Genomic DNA, 17178 nt, shown 5'->3' with positions numbered 1-17178 from the left:
GCTGCTAGTTAGTGAAGCAATGCACCATAAATCTAAAATGCTGGGACTCACGTTCTGCTTGTTATTAAGCTGTTCAGAAACAATTTCTCCATTGTTTCTTGATTAGAAACATTTGTGAAAATTATTTTTCATACGTTCTTGTCACAGGCAAAATAGCTGTGCCTAGCATTTAAATTACAGCATTCAGCAACCTTGCTTATGTTAATTAACAGTAAACATACGAACACGATGTGGATTAGCATAATGTAAGTATTCACAGGTGACAATGACAGGTCCAGACAGAGGCAAGGGAGGTCTGCAGCAAAACATGCATTTCGAATCACGCTATCAGTACACCCAGACCAACAGCAATAGCTTTTAGAAAGGGATGTCATATATAAGATGCAGTGAACCATGTAATGCATGCACCTGAAAAAGGGCTCACTGCTTTGGTGATGAGCAGAAAATCTCTCTGTCGGATGAAGTTATAGGAAGTCAGGAGCGGTGAGGGCAGGGACCTCAACTACATGCCCCTGCCACTCCTCACCCACAGTCAGGCAGCAATACAACTGGAATGCAAGAAGGACCAAAGGCAGCAGAGGGAAGGAGCAATCAGAAGGGCCAACAAATGGCAACAGCTCAAAATAGTGAAGTTGTGGACGGGAAGAGAGAGAGCAGATACCAAACGAAAGAAAATCAGGAGAAAAGTATTTAAACACTTCTCTTTAAATGGTTTGATTCTTTGGTCCCCTTGAAGTTAATGAAGCATTGCTTCATGGCAAGGACGTGCAGAGGATGCAGTTGTCTCTTCTGAAGCTTTTACTGCAGCTCACTGTAGCCATCACAGCTTGGTGCTTTCTGGCTGATCCTGGCTGAGTATCACTTCCTCCAGCATTTCCTCCCCTCCTCATGGGAGACTTCTATCATTCCAGCTTCTGACTTCCACCTTGCCAGGTGAGCACCAAGGCTGAGAATTCATCAAATCCTTCTTGGAAGTCTCTGCTGCTTTTGTCAATAAATCACTTCTTGCAGGCCTGCTGAATTTTTCACTCACCTCTTGTTCCTTTTGTATCTGAAAAATCTCAAGTTATTTAACTTCTTCAATCTTCTTTTCTTACCCCAAGCTTTCCTTTGTAGTAATTTTCTACATTGTGCTCAGCCTTGTTCTTTGATCCTCTGATCCTTCTGTTATAATTAGATCTGATGCCTCCACTCACCCAAACCTTTGTGAAGCTGTTATTGGAGTTTGAATTTTCTTGACGGTTCAAAAAATAAAGAGATCAGTGATCTACCCTTTAAAATATGTGGTTATCTATAACTCAAAGGTGCAGAGCAATTTCTGGGTAGAAACTTGAATGCATTCTGTACTGAATGGCGTTTATCCTTCCCACACTAATTACAATTCCACGAGTCAGATACTTTCAGAAAGAGCTTTTGGTTGGTGCTTCTGAAGCCAAGAGAACAAGAACTTCACTCCAGAAGAGACAAACTAAAAAACTACTGAAATAAAAATAAATAAAAGTGTTTTTCAATTTTTAATAGATAAAAAAGACAGCATTTTGAGCCTATGGTGTGCTAAGAAAATGCCTCATAACTATTCTCTTTAAAATTACGTCTTTATTAAAGAAGTGAGATGTGGGAATCTGGAGCAAACTGACCTGAGGGAGCAACAATGTGAAAGGACGTGCTGAAGAAACATCCATGATGCAGTAGCTTAAATAGCAGAATGGGAAGCTTTAGTGTTAAAGGGCTCAAAGAATTGGAGACTTTTTTTTTCCCCTAAACTCCAAACCAGCATTTTTTTGTCTTATTGACTTAGCACAGCAAGGAATGGCTCTTTCAGTACCAGGCTGGCTCTCCCCACCCCAACTGCAGCCACCCCACAGGGCAGCACAGTGCTGGCAGCCCCTCTGCAGCCCCACCTGAGCAGCAATGTGTTGGAGAGCTGCTTTTCAATTGGAGCTACAAACCACACTTAGCACTACTTCAATTCAAAAGGCTGCCTAAAATCCCCTTTAATTTCCATGCCTGGAACAGAGTTTTATTAGCTGCTGGGGATTACAACCAGGAGTTCATGTTAACACAACTCACCAGCTGCTGATGTATTTACACAGCATGACTCAAACATGAGTCTGTGGTGTAGCAACTCTCACACAAGCTAAATTAATTCTATAGTAATTAATACAAGTGGGGATGGCTCAGGTTAATTGCGCAATAGAAATACAGCCCATAGGACAATTCACATGAAAGTGGTTCGGGAGAGAAAGTGAATAAAACTCTTCTTTATGGGTGGATGAGGGGGACTTCTTCCCCTACGGAGATGATGTTCCAGTCTTGAACTACCTGAAAGGGGATCTGAGTGGGCAAAATCTGCTTTTCCTTGTAGAAGCAGAGGAAACAGTGTGGCCACATGGCAGGCAGCTCCCTTTCACACCACATGCAATTGTCTGTCCAGTGAGCCTGCAAGAATGCAGCCACAAAAGCTGGATAGAGCCCCTACATAGTCAAAGTCAACTAGGGAATCACAGGAAAACAGCAGGAATACAAAGCACTCCTAGCTGGGTCACATAAATACGGGTCTCTGATGTGACCTGCTTTGCCCTTCTCAGTGTAGGAGGCTCCTCATGCACAAAGCACTGTTTTTGTTGGCTGCCTGAGACAGTATTGGAGCACTGAGAGCTGCCGCCTCCAGCCCCTCCAGATCCCAAGACAAAGACTGCCATCCACAGGCACCTCTCTTCCCAAGGAATACAGCCCTGACCAGCAGTAATGCTACAAGAAGCCCTATTTTTCCTCCCAAGTGCGTGCAAACATAAAATGATAGTGAGTATTTCATTATATGCAATCACCATGACACCAAAATTTCAAAGAACTATTTTTGTTGTAATGTTTTCTAATTGTTTCCCTCGAGAGGTGAAAAGACTAAATAGATGTTATATCACAGCTCCAGCACTGCTTTGAGGTAGATAAAACGCAACCTCAGACGTACCGCAATTATTTCCTGCAATTAATACTTCCCTTACATTTGCTATTTTTTGCCGGCAATATCAATTTCCTACAATCTAAAGTGCTGCAGCCTACGCTTATTCCACTATTGATGAGCTGCTGAGTAAGCCAGTGAGCTGACCAACAGAACTTAGCTTTTCTGTAGTACTGAAGCTTATTAGTGATTTAACTGTAAAATATTTGGACTTGCTGGTTATGAGCTGGTGACTGCTGTAGGCCTTGGGATGCTGGGATCAACATGCCCATCAGGATAGGACTGCTCCTGCAGATGGGCTGTTACTCGGGCTCCAAAGCTGCCACCTGCTTTTTCTCCAGCTTGGCTTGCTATGCAGTAGGCATGTGCTGGGTTACTTCTCACAACACCCATCAGTCTGAGCCGAAAGCATCAACAAGTAAATAACAGACAGAACCTTGCACTCTTCACTGCACACACACAACAACAAAGCCTGCCGCATTTACAAGAACTAAAACCAGCATTTGTTTCTTTGATAATCTGTCACAAAGTGAAAAACTAAAAGTGCTTCATCTTACCTCTGAAAAAAAACTACTCAGCAAGCTTAGACAGGTTGTATCATGCATCTCAGCTGTGTTCTGAAATCCAGCTGGAAACTTTCTGAGAACAAATGCTAAGACCTTCAAGAAAACAATGACAAATATTCATCTGACAGAGATAAGGAGCTGCCCAATGTGCAGCATAGCTCTGTGATTTTATCAGGAACAAAGGAGGGCTGCAGGTAGCAAGGCTGACATTATTCCTTAAATAAACAGACAAAATTTCTTTTTACAGCAAATTTCTTTTCCCCAGATAACTGCATTTCTAACTGACAGATTTCAGGGCTTGTGAAACAGAAGATGGATACAAAGCACAAAGCCAACAAGCTCGGATTGAGGCTCCCACCCTTTCCAACTAGCTGAGTTTGTCTCCACAGACAAGTCACAGAATCATAGAATCACAGAATCACAAGGTTGGAAACGACTACAAGATCATCTAGTCCAACCATCTTCTCATCACCACTGCTACCACAAGCACTAAACCAGATCTCGCAGCTCCTCATCAAGATGCCTCTTGAACACTGCCAGGGACGGCGACTCCACCACCTCCCTGGGCAGCCATTCCAGTGCCTGACCACTCTATGAGAGAAAAAGTTTTTCCTCATGTCTAACCTAAACCTCTGGTACAACTTGTGGCCATTTCCCCGAGTCTTGCTCGTTGCCTGGGAGAAGAGGCCAAACCTCTTAGAACCATTAAGGCTGGAGAAGACCTCTAGAATCATCAAGGCCAAGAGCCAGAGGGAAGTGTGACCTTTTATTGAATAAACCTTCCTGTTGTACATGCCTGGGGCTGCGTGCCATGGCCTGAGCAACCCGATGGGGACCGTGAGAAGACGTCCCATGCACCGGTGATTGGTGTGAAACACTGATGGCAAGCAAGCAGAGGTGCAGGGGAAGGCCCAGAAACGTCTGCTGGGGCTTGAGTGCTGCTGGCACACGTGCAGCAGGTGAGGCTCATTGTGATGACCAAGCCATGGATGACGGCATCACTGTGGGACGGGTGGTGATGACCCGGAGTGAAGGTGAGGACTGGCAACAGGGCCAAGTGATCCTTTGTGACATCGCTGTGCGGTGGATTGTGACTGCTCAGCCCACCCTGCTGCAACGCGGGTGCGGCAGCCCAGCCGATCAGTTCGTGCCTGGCATCGGACCGAGCGTGTGTGCGAGGACCGGAGCGCAACAGGGCGAGTTTGGAGCTGGAACGTGCTCTGGGTGCTGCCAGCGCAGCTCTCAGCGGCCGTCTCAGAGCCACTTGTGCCGTACCCTGACCCTGCTGGGAGCAGGCGGACGGGACTTTGTTCAGAGTCGCGTGCAGCAGTGCAGGTAGGCAGCGTGGCAATGCCTCACGCTGGCAGCTGGGGGGATGCCTCTTGAGGAACCCTCCCCAGGTTGGTCGGTGCCCGTGGGGTCTCTTGTCCTATTGCAATGTGACACCCGCTGCCCCAGCATCAGTGTCGGGGAGCAAATTGTCATCTCCCACTCCTCCATTCCCACTGCAACTGGTGGAAGTGTGGAAGCAGCTTTAGGCACCCACTGCCCCTTGTGCCTGGAGAACTGGGACAGCGTGGCATACACTGTGCCATGCTGCCACCAGGTTTGTTTCCACCGCATCCAGCGGTGGACGAGCAGCAGGCCCCAGTGCCCGCTCTGCAAGCAAGGCACGCAGTCCATCATCCACGCAGGGCGGGCAGGCAGGGACTTTGAGGAGCTGGCCCTCAGGCCAACCGCAGCGGCATCCATTGCTGCATGTTGAACCTGCCTAGCTTTGTCTTGTGGCACCACCTCATGACAAGTTGGTTACAAGTTACATGTGCAGTAGAAACATGTGCAATTTTTATTCCTCCAAGTATATTGCCATTACGAAGGAAAATCATGGAATGACAGAGGGTGAGGAAAGCCCAGGCTGGTGCCCCAATACGTGCAGTGATGGACTGTGAGGTCACCGACCGAGGGGTTGTGACAGCAACGAGAGACAACTGTGACCTCAACAGCCCTTGCTGTATCCATTTGGGTGCCAGCAGAGGCCAGCGTGCACTCGTGCCTGGACTCCAGCTGAGCGTAGCTGTTGGACTTGGAGCACTGAACCAAGTGGTTGTGTTGCGCTGTGGGGCTACTGGCAGCAGTTCTTGCTGCCCATCCCACAGCATCACCAGCGTTTCCCCCAGCCCTGCCTGGCTCAGGCAGCTGGGGCTCTGCAAGGTGCACTTGCAGCAGCAGAGGTGAGAGGTGCAGGACGTGGCCCCTGCAGCAGCTGGTGGAGAAAAGGGACCGGGAGGGTTTCTTGCTGAGGGACGGGGGGGGGCATCACTGCTGCCTGCCCCTGGGGCAGCAAGCGACCGTGGCCTCTCTTTCTCTTTTGCAGTTTGTAATACCTTCTGCCTGCTGCAGCACCAGTGAGGGGAGCAGCTTCCCAACCTCAGGTCTCCCCAGCCCACCGCAGAGCCCGGGACCATGGACGTGCCATCCAACTGGACCTGCCCCGTCTGCGGGCAAGCTCGGGAGGATGTCACCCATGTGACCCCCTGCCAGCATCAGCTCTGCTATGGCTGTGCCATCTGGTGGGCCCAGAAGAAACCGACTTGTGCCGTATGTGGGCACAAAATAATCACCATCCGCTACTCCATGAGGGCGGATGACGATTATCTTGAGTGTCCCATCCCGCAGCCCACGGGACACTCAGATGATGGCCTGCAGGATGAGCAGGGGCCTGCAGAGTCAGTGCCTGCAGAGCCAGTGCCTGCAGAGCCGGAGCTCATTCCACCGGAGCACAACTTCCCTGCCGAGGTCTGGGCTGCGTTTTTCTGTCAACATCAGGAAGACCTCGCACCCCTGCTCTTCTGGCTGCAAGAGGAGATCCGGGCAATGTCCGGCGGTGAATGGTGGGAGGTGCAAGTCGGACTGTGGGCCACTGTGAACTTACTGTGCGAGCACGGGCTCGACCAGGCGGCCTTGGTACAAGAGCTGCAGGTGATCACCCACGGCGACATCGTGCCCTTTGTGCAGGACCTCATCAGCATCGCCGCAGCCCTGTATGGCCCCCTGATCCGCCGCCAGCTGGACCAGCAGGACGGCCGTGCTGCACGAGGGCGGGAGGACGGCCCTGCAGCCAGCCCCAACATCTGCACCTCCCCTCAACATCCTCCTGCCTCTGGAACCGAGGAGCTTCTCAGCGGCTCCACTGGGGGACCTGGGCTCCCCGGCACCGCCACCGCAGCAGAGGAGCCGCAGGAAGAGCCAGGGCAGGCAGCAGCTGCGGGCCCTTCCATCCGGAGCAGAGACCGCTCGTGTGGGGGGCCCCGGCGCGCCCCGAAGAGGAAGGCCTGCAGCAGCCCCCAGGATTCGCCCCCACCCCGCAAGAGGCGGCCCCGACGACGGCGCTAGGCCTCGTCCCACTGCCATCAAAGCACGCCTCCAGGGGGCTGGGCGGCCAACATCTGCCTCCCAGCCTGCTGTTTGGAGAGAAAATAAAAGTACGTTCAGAAAATAAAATGTCTTGGTGTTATTGACAAGGCTGATGGCGTTGCTGTCCCTACCCATGCCGCTTTCTCCCTCTTCTGTTCCTGTGGCATGGTGTAGAATCACTACTTTATTTCCACCACCATACACTGGCACTCACAACAGCACTAACAAAACACGTGTGGTCAAGTTGTGAACCAAAACTACAGCTCCATCTATAATACGGATTCCCAGAAGCATGCTGTGTTTCTCACTCATGTTTCAGCACTGTAGCCTTTTCAGAACAGTACAATTCTTCAGTACAGCATCCCCAAAGTGAGTTGATAGTGATAGGACAAGGGGGAATGGTTTTAAACTGAGAAAGGAGAGGTTTAGGTTGGATATTAGGAGGAAGATTTTCACTCAGAGGGCAGTGATGCACTGGAACAGGTTGCCCAAGGAAGTTGTGGATGCTTCATCTGGGCAGCCTGGTCTGGTGATTGGTGACCCTGCACATAGCAGGGGAATTGAAACTACATGATCATGGTGGTCCTTTTCAACCCAGGCCATTCTATGAGTCTATGATCCCTGTTACACCACTACACCAAGCTTCTTCAAAGTTAGGCATATATGCAGATAAACACGATTTGTGAATTGAGCTAGCAGCAAGAAAAATATCACCAAAGTTGCTTTGAGGTGCTACTGCTAACATCCTGTTGCTGAATATCCTCGCACGGTGAGCTCCTTGTATTTCTTAGCTTCAGTCTATGCTGGTGCCAAGTTCAGCAATGCTGCACACACAGCAGCCCTACTCCCAGCTCTATGGTGTGGGCACTGCCCGGGGCTCCTGCATATTGCACTGGCTCCTCATTATGAAGCTGCTTCTTTGCAGCTGTGAAATTTGAGCTTGGGATTGTAAGGCAGAATTACAATTTGGTTTTTGTTCTCTGGAAGATGACAGTGGCTTTTTGAAAGTTCATTTGATATCAAAACATCCTAGAAAGAGCAAATGTAATTAAAATCTTCCAGGAACACTGCAGTTGATTAGAAATTTAATCAACAGCAGACACCAAAAGAAATAGAAAATACCACAGAAAATGCACTCAGCCACTCCAGCACATGCAAGCAGCCCCACATCTGACCACACTTGAGTTCTGACAAGTTACCCTCTACTGCTGCTAACACAGGGAGGCTTCACCAGCCACCCCTAAGAACACTGCAAGGCACGTGCCTGACTTCTCACATTTATCTTCTTCCTTTCACAGAATTCCTCACCAAGCATTTGTGCTGAGAACAAAAAGCTCTCAATCCATATAGAAATTTTACCCCATGGCTGCTGCTCACCGTGACACAGTTTGCAGCCAGCTGGCCACAGCTAAATGGAAATGCTTCTCAGATCCCACGGGGGCTGTGTTACGTGCCTGTACTGCTCTTTGTCTTCATATTAACAAAGTGGATCAATGCTTTAATAAGCGTGGTTATTCTTTAATGATTACTGATAACATACAATAATGTATGCTCTATTATTGACTCCAGGTCAACCAAAAGGAACTTTTTTATTTTGATGCTAGGGAAAGGAAGAATTGGAGATAAGAAAGATACATTAACAGGGGTGTTCTGAGCAGAACACTTCTTCTGTAATCATCATCTCCTGTCATCTGTGGGCAGTATCTTTTGCAAGCCTGCAGCCTTAGCACTGCAATGCTGTATGTATACAGAGTGTTTAACATGAATTAAGTCTGAATTTGTCATTCAATTGTGGGAGTGAGGGACACCTTTGTGTACATCTGCAGGAAAGCATTGCATTTATTCAAAAATAATTTTCTAAGGAAGGAAACACAGGTAATAGGCAGCACCCTCTGCAATGAATTATGAAGCAGTGCTGCTTTATGACAGACTGGGAATCGTGGTCTTTCTGCACAGCCTCGCTTTAAGCACCAAAGCCAAAATCCCACCATTTCCAGCCAAGTCAGGTATCACTGCTGTTTAACAGATGGAAAACTCCACAAAGATGCTAAGCAATGCACAAAGCAAGCACCTGTCCTTGCCATGCTGCCTGCACCAGCACTGGGACATACACAGCCCCCGCTTGAAAGGAGCCCTGCCCGGGAAAGAGTCTTTTCAGACACAGACACCATCATTACAGTGGCTTTTTCACAGCCAGAACATGGAGAAAAAGTATCTGGTCTGCAGAGAGACATCCATTGACAGCATTTCTTCCCCTGGGCTTTCTCATCTCTGTGCAGTATTATGGGTGGCAATGTTCCTTCAGAAGTGCTCCCTCGCTCTTGACTTTTTCCAAAATGAATTAGTCCACTCATTTGTGTAATGCTCACAGATGCCTTTCACATTTCTCTTTTCATTGGTGCTGCAATGTCATTCAATTTAACAGCATCTGCAGATGACAGTGTCGCATTTAACACAGCTTTCTGATCAGCACTGAACATGAATAAAGTCCTGCCATTGATTCTGGCAACCCTCTGTCACAAAGCCTCCCCAGTCCCAAGCAATGCCTTCATTTAAAATCTTTCAGACAGCCACAAAGGGTGTGGGGGTGGAAGGGGAAGTTCTGTCAACCCAACTGGGACTTGTTTTTTTAATGGAAAACTGAATGAGATAAGATCAAAGGAGTTATTAGAATCTGAATAGATCACAAGCTGCTTTCTCCTAATCCATCTAAGCAATTACAGCAATAATTAAGTGAAAGTAAATTGGTCAAGACCATTTGTAGATATAGCTTGGAAACAGAGCACGGGGGAGCTGTTAGAGCAGGTACCTGAAGAGAGGAAACATCAACAACAAAAAATGCAGTGCAATCCCACTAAGCTACTTCAACAGCAATCACATAATCAGCCTTGCTAGACTAATTATCTCTTGAAATAAAGAAATAAGAGAGAGACTCATGTTGCTGATTACGCTGCTATGTAAGCACCGCAGGTGGATGTGGGGAGCTGCAGCCCTGCAAGGGAGCAGGGATGGCTGTAGGCTGATCCTCCTGGCCTGGGGAGAATGTGAAGACTTGGAGCCATTTGCAGTTGTCTAGAAACACGCTGTTTGACCTTGAACCTCTCATTTAATTTCTTCAGGGCTTGTTTTTACCCCATCTGATCCACGTGGTTGTGATGCTCAAGGGCAATGCTTACTCTCTGTACCATGGACGAGGTTCTCATGAAGGGAAAACACCAAGCGAGCAGATTTGTAAGGCTCACAGCCAGAAGACTGCAAAGGAAAACCTCCTTCTGTCACACATTTACTGGGGGCACTGCGATCCCCCACATCCTGCACTGCTGTGTTGCACAACAAGCCCTTAACGAGTGATGTTATTTTACAACTCAGCTTATCCTTCAGCACTTAAAAAAAGCACATCTTGCTCTGCCTTGGTCTGCTTTCACCCACAGTCAGCACTTTGGGAAAACGCTACAAGCACTGAATACTTATCATCAAACAATATCTAAAGATAAGTAGCATGCAGGCTGTCAAGATATGCTAACAAGTTTTGATTTCACATCAGCTTTGCCAGAAGTTGGTCTCAGCTTTTGAAATACATCATTGTGCATCCTGCACTGGTATCAGCAAGTCTTAAAACCATCAGACTGCAGGGAAGACTTACAGCCTGTCGCTTGTATTAATCAGTTTAGGACCTGACTTGGGTGCGATCCAGGTTTCTATTATTTACTACTGACATATGCTTAGTTGAATTTTTTTTCCATCATTTATGCCTGATTCATAAGGAGTCTAACAAGAATATTAAACACAAGCCATTAAATTTATTTTGACTTGACTAAGTTGTCTCAATAATTAAGAATTCTATTTAGATTAATACAAGGAAATCTCTTGACATATATTGCCTTGCAGCACTGAAAAGATTATGGGAAATGACTGCATAAGAAGGCTTCTCTTTGAAGTACAGTATTTGGGTAGAGACAGCTTGAGCAATGCCTGTTAGGCAAGCTCCATATCCCACTGCTCAGATACGCATTAAAACCAGAAGGCTCAAGTGTCTGATACGCTCAAGTTGAGCACCCACAAAATGACAGTGTTGCACTGTGCTGCCCATTGAGCTGCGCCTCTTCCCTCTGTGCGCCCTGTGCAAAGGTGGCCAGGTCAGCAGGGGTGGTGCTCTCCCTCTATGAGGTTTATAAGCAGGCTTCCAGAAGGGGTCCCAGGACGCATTACAGCTTTGCCCACATTGCTCCCTCATGCTTTCAATGCAGAGGACCAGCTCTCCTCCTAGGCCAGAAACCGTGGCTGCAGAACGACACACCTCACCTGTCCTTATGAGACTTGCATCAGAAGGACAAATGGGTTTTCGTGGCTGCTCTGAAAATAAGGCAGCCAAGACGCTTCCACAGATGGACAAAAGTAAATTTCAGACAGAAACTGCCCAGTGAGAAGCTCTCCATCTAACTGCTAGCTCAGAGGCTGGCAGTATGCTCACCTCAGCGTGTCTAGAGTAGAGATCATCTCTGTCCCAACAGAATCATCTCAAAGCCCCGTTGAAAATTTTATAGTATTTTAAATCAAGAATCAAAAAAGCCCTCTGGGCCAATTGACAATTTTTCCAAACCCAACTTCAGCAGAATAGTATGAGGTTCTTCAGCAATGTTTAAATGGGATGTAGAATACAAATGTTCACGGGTCTTTTTCTAAACCCACTCATCACTACAAAATTTTCTCAGTAAATTAAACATTTCTTACTGCACTGTGAAGGTTACCTTCTGTTGTCAGGCTTCAAACACCTCATTTTCATCCCACATAGAATCTTATAGCCTATTTTACAAGACAAGTTATTTTTCTCCAAATTGGTCCTTCTTACAGATGAAATGGTGCTGCTCTCAGACTGGAGCAATCACACTGGAACATCTGAACCACAAGGAACCCACACGGCGACTCCTCCTCTGCATCTTTGCCAATGACTTTCTCCCCATCCCAAATCTCATCTTATTCAAATGAAATACCCTTCTTAACAAAAGATGTCTCTTACAGACATCCACGTCCTTGCAGTACGACTTGCAGTATCTCACTGAAGAGCATTTTATTCTTTTTTCCACACCTACTCCTTCCTACTGACTTGTGAATTTGTTTCACCGTCAACTAATTTTCTCTCTGGTGTTCCCCATATAAATTTCTCCCTAAGACCTCACCTGCCACGTTCTTCCTTTGCTATCATTGCCATCCCTCCTGCTGACATCTCAGCACAGACTTCTCTCAGAGGTAGAATTTAACCTTCATTTTACTTCTTTGCATAAAAGCCATTCTGTCCCTCAAAATGTTCATTCATTGTTCATTCATTGTTCATTCAGGAGCAAGAATGCATTTTGCTCTGATCAGTACCTCCTACTGAATGTTCCTCTGTGCATCTCACCTGCAGGCCCTTCTGCAGGCACAGCCCCACTGGTGGGCTGCTGGCACTTCACCTGGGGGTCATGCAATCCCACAACCCTCCCTGGTCTCAGAACTGAGGTCTCCGTGCTTCTCTGTCAGCCCCTCCCCAGCACTGGGATCACAGTCAGCTATCAGCTAACACTTGATTAACTTTGCAGTCTCTTGCTGGAAACTGAATGTTCATATAAAATTTTATAGACGAAGTTTATCTTCAAATCAAAGGCATGACATGAAAATTTAAAGAAATCAAGAAAAATAGAGCACCATGAGCACACAGCGAGCTGAGCTCTGGGCTGCAGGTTATACCAAACACCTCAAGGAACCAACACATTTATTTGTTACTGGAGATTAACTTCTACAACATTTTAATGCATCTTTCCCTTTGCCTCCCTCTTCTGCTACCTCAGTCAGAGGTTTCATAAATGTTAATTAAGATGCTGATCTCGAGTTGCACAGATGGAGCATCGTCTGTGTGTGTGCGTGTGTGTGTTTTAGCAGTTTTTAATCTGAAGCAGAAAGAGGCTGACACTTTCAAGTTGTTTACAAGACGTCCCTGTTTTCACGCTGCTTCTGGGACAAAAGCACTGAACCCACAGCTCACATAAAATCCAGCAGCCACTAAAGAACACCTCAAAAGCTTCAGAAAGTATCGGGAAGTTGTGGTGCACTGTACACAAATGCTTTTCAGAAGCACACACAATATCGTGTACATTATCCATACTTCTTTCCCATAGCCATTACAGATGTGAAAATCAAGATACTGGCACAGGAAAGCTCTCCTTCCTAAGCCAAACTGAAGGCACGCGAATCAACCTCGAAGAGTTGCTTCCCATTTTAAGCAGGCAGCGGCGGGTGGCTGAACGCCTTCTCTTCAATCTGCTTTCACTTTGCTCTAATTAAACACTTCAGATGTGCTCAGAGGTGCCATGGCTCCCACGCCAAAGCAGGCTCTGTGTGCTCTGGGGTATTTACATTATTATTCCAAAGCACCATTCTCATTGTAGTTTTCAGATGACTTTTTCCATTTCTTACAAAGACTTCCAACCTCCCCAGAAATAAAAAATTTCCATGGAAACACACACCCATGAGATGCATGTGACTTGCTTGGGAGCTGCTGTGTAACACACTTGGCTGCTGTAGCCCTTCTGCACACAACACAAGCAATGGTTCAGCCATTACCAGCTCTTTTTCCCTATCTTTTATGTTTCTAATTAATTTGTACTAATTACACAATTGGTCCAGCTTGCATTCATCCTGCTACAGCCGTTATACTTAAAACAGTGGGGGAAAAAAACCCAACATCTATGAGTTATTTCTTACAAACATTTTCTCCGGTTTGTTTTTTAAGAACTGCAGTTGAGCTTTTCCTATGCTTGCTTCACAGAGCAGATTTATTCCTTTCATTTTGGTTTAAAGCTGTGAGACGACAGGATCTGTGGCCTGATGATGAATCCTCCCCTGTCTGTCTTGTGCTCTGCCTGCAGCTCTCTGCAGGACAGACACGTGCCTTGGCCATGAAGATTCCTCCTCGTGGCCGCTGCTCAGACCCAGCATGCCTTGAAAGGCCCAGGGAGAGGAAGCAAGAGGAGAAATGGGAATTAGAAGAGATGAGAAAAGGGGAAGGGAGGAGTTTCAACACAGGAGACCCTGACTTTGGGAAAAAACAAAACAAAAAAACAACACACACACACCACTATCAAAAACCTACAGCAATTGTTTTCAATCCATTAGTCATTACTACATGGAGGAATAAAGCACATCAGCTGCCTGATGTGAAAATGATTGTACCTACCTACCAAGTGTGTCTGAAAACTGAAAGCTGCCCAGATGCTTTGAGAAAATACATATAAATAAAGATAAAAATGAGGTGGAGGTGTATCTCTGTTCCTCACAGCAGGAGCAGAGCTCTCGTGGTTCCACAGGAGGAGATACCAGCAGTCATTTCAGGGATCTGCCCCCCAGCCCAGCCAGCCTCCAGTGAGCTGAGCTGTACATGCTCTGCGCCCTCTGAAGTCACGGATCTGCTCTCCATGCTTTACTTATGCTTTTTGTTAGTTTCTGAAGTGCTGCCTGCTGGAGGAGGCTGAAGAGGGGCAAAGTTCTGCCCCATTTTGAGTAATGTTGAGAAGCAGAGCTAACAGGACATACACAAAAGCATAGAGATCTTTGCATCTCCTGGAATAGGAAGAATCTCAACTTGGAGCAGCAGTTTGGGTAAGCAGGAGCAAAAGGTATCATATGTGAGGGCAGCAACTGATGGGATGGTTAATTCAACTTAACTCTTTGGCTGTTGGGAGTATGGGTGAGGACAGCAAAAAACCCCACCACTGAGTTAATTGCATCTGAATTTCAAAATGATACACTCACTCCTCATCTTTAACATTTTCATTAACGTCTTCATATACAACAGATTTTACAACGAAACTAAGCAACTGCAAAAGCATATGTTACTGTCAGCTGAGCTCTTCATTCACAGATATTCATGCAGTATCATTAATTCTTTGACACAATTTGCTAACTTAGAAAATCTTCCCCTATTTCTGTGGCCTGCTGAGAGCCATCTGCACAGGGAGGTCCCCAAGGATGCGAGGGGATCTGGTGGGGGGACAGCTTGAGATGACAAAAAGCACTGCATGAGCTCAAGCTGCCATTCACTGAATGGGCCCCATAGAAAAAACAGGGTGCAATCATGTAACTGAAGTGGTCGTAATGTGGAGTCACAAGGGAATGAAATGAAATGGCATCAACAATATTGATTCCATCCTTGTTTTACTTTAGAGTACTTGCCAGCTGTTTTTTGTTTCTGTTTTTATTTTAAGTGACTGATCAGTCACAGTACTGAATAAAATTTCCTCCTATTCCATTGTGTCTGACCCGAGGAGGATTGGCACTGAGCTGTAAGCACCACAGCACACGTCTCCATCCCTTGGGCTGACGGTCAGGCTACAGAAGTGGATCTGAAAGGCAGGTAGCAATCCTGTGAGGATCACTTGGAGGATGATTTCAGAGCACGTTAAACGTGTTGGAACAGCCCCACTGTACCTACAAGAATGGCTGTGTGGCAGGCACGGTGTGCCAGGATGCAGGGCGGCACTCGCCGTGCAGACAGCAGCCCCACATGCACTCTCTCTGATGCTCCCTGCACTGGAACAGACTCAGAGCAGCTCAGCAGGGCCTCGCTCCCCTAAAGGCTGCTCATCATCCTCTCCTTGTGCAGAACTCCCCTGGCTTGAATCAGCCTTTCAGAATTCCTCCTGGATCCCAGCAGCACAGACTCAGACCACATTTGCTGCCAGCAGGGATTATTTTCAGTGCATCACACTGGCAGGGAATATGGATTTATTCCTTTCCTCAACCACTGGAAACACTCAGCTGTATGTCATCCCATTGGTTCGTTGGCATGACACCCAGACACAAGCAGGGCCTGCTCCAATCTCTTCCTGTATGTGGCATGTAATGCTCATAACCATAAGTTTTTGGCAATAAGAACTGCCCTCCTAGACACGATGATCCTCATATCAACCCCCAGTTGTGAGCTTGCCTGCTTTTAAATTCCACAGAAAGGTGAGAGCTGCTTTCTTTGCTTGAAGGCCTCCAGAGATCAGAATGAGGTTTTTGTTATTTTTGTCTCAAAGAACAGACAAGAGATAGAAATTGCCTTCTGATGCAGCGCCCTGCAGTGAGCAACAGTAAAGTAACACAAGAAGATGCATGTGGACAGTGTCTGCATGAGGCTGCATCCGCTCAGTGGATTAAGGCAGACTGTCTGTCCTGTCATTCATTTCACACACTTCACGTTCCTGTTCGTTGCAGTCCTCACTCAATTCGACCAGCAGTCTGATTATTTCCCTCTTTGTCAGCCTGCCCAGCTGTGCAACACTGGAAACAGCCATGCTGCAATTAAACCTGGGCTAGCAGGAAGGCTCCGGGGGCAGGAAGATGGAGCTGGTTCCCACGAGAGGCACAGCCTGTCTTAGAGAACACGATTCTGCTAGGAAAGTTAAGGAGAGTTCACAGGCAGTAACTCATGCATATGGCCCCAAATAAGTCACTAAGATGAAAACATCTTTCTATATACAGTGGAAGCTTTCAAAAATCCTATGGGCATCCACACCAGCTGCTCCTAAAAAATTCTAAGTAGTATTGCTGCAGGCAGCAGGATCTGTATTTCAAACACAAATATTCTGGTCCTGTATTATCTGTAGGAAGGAAAGTACGGTTTATTATGCAACAGCCCCAGTGTGCAACAGAGTTCCAGAGAAGAACAAGTACATAGCACTGAGAAGCTCCACCACCTGTCTTGCAGAGGACAGTGCTGGGCAGAGCTGTCTGGGGCTTGGAAGCTGAAGATCATCCTCTGCTCTTGCACATGGCATTGGAAACAGCAGAGCTCCTGCCTCCAAATGATGCTCTGGTGCTTATAAAGAGGGCTGATGGAGAACTGTCAGTGAGTGATGATTTATCACTGATCTGAGGCTTTCCACACAGGCAGAAATACAGTAATTACCTACGAGGACACCAATAAAGCAGTGCAAATATATTCTGGATTTTTAATAAAAGAGAAAACATTTCATAAAAAAAAAAAAAAAGGACCCTGAGGCAATGCTATGCCTATGTAGATGAAGTGAGTCATTAGCACTGAGCAAACAGCTGGAAGGCCATGTAAGTGAGCTGCAATATGAAATAATCAAACACGTAACCTTTACCCAACTGCTTGATGCAGCTCCCAGCCATTCCTGACAAGAGAAGCTGACACTTCTCACTGCTCAGAGCTCCGGAGCTCCGCATAGTGCTACTAATTCCTTCCTCACTGCCTTGCTG

General features: G+C 46.9%; 2 protein-coding genes across 2 annotated transcripts in view; one reads left to right on the top strand and one right to left on the bottom strand.

Annotated features, from left to right (window-relative positions):
• KCNIP1 (potassium voltage-gated channel interacting protein 1) overlaps positions 1-17178 on the bottom strand; it is a 302655-nt gene that overhangs the window by 193087 nt on the left and 92390 nt on the right. The window lies entirely within an intron of this gene.
• LOC128081562 (uncharacterized) lies at positions 4221-7246 on the top strand. The gene is made up of 2 exons (XM_052684931.1): positions 4221-4860; positions 5900-7246. The coding sequence occupies exon 2, from the start codon at positions 5989-5991 to the stop codon at positions 6916-6918; it is 930 nt and encodes a 309-aa protein (XP_052540891.1). The 5' UTR covers positions 4221-4860; positions 5900-5988; the 3' UTR covers positions 6919-7246.

This window comes from Tympanuchus pallidicinctus, unplaced genomic scaffold (assembly GCF_026119805.1).
Source record: "Tympanuchus pallidicinctus isolate F22 unplaced genomic scaffold, pur_lepc_1.0 scaffold21, whole genome shotgun sequence".
NCBI classification, from domain to species: domain Eukaryota; kingdom Metazoa; phylum Chordata; class Aves; order Galliformes; family Phasianidae; genus Tympanuchus; species Tympanuchus pallidicinctus.
Note: the sequence above shows the minus strand (reverse complement) of the source record. Positions and strands in the feature narration are given on the sequence as shown.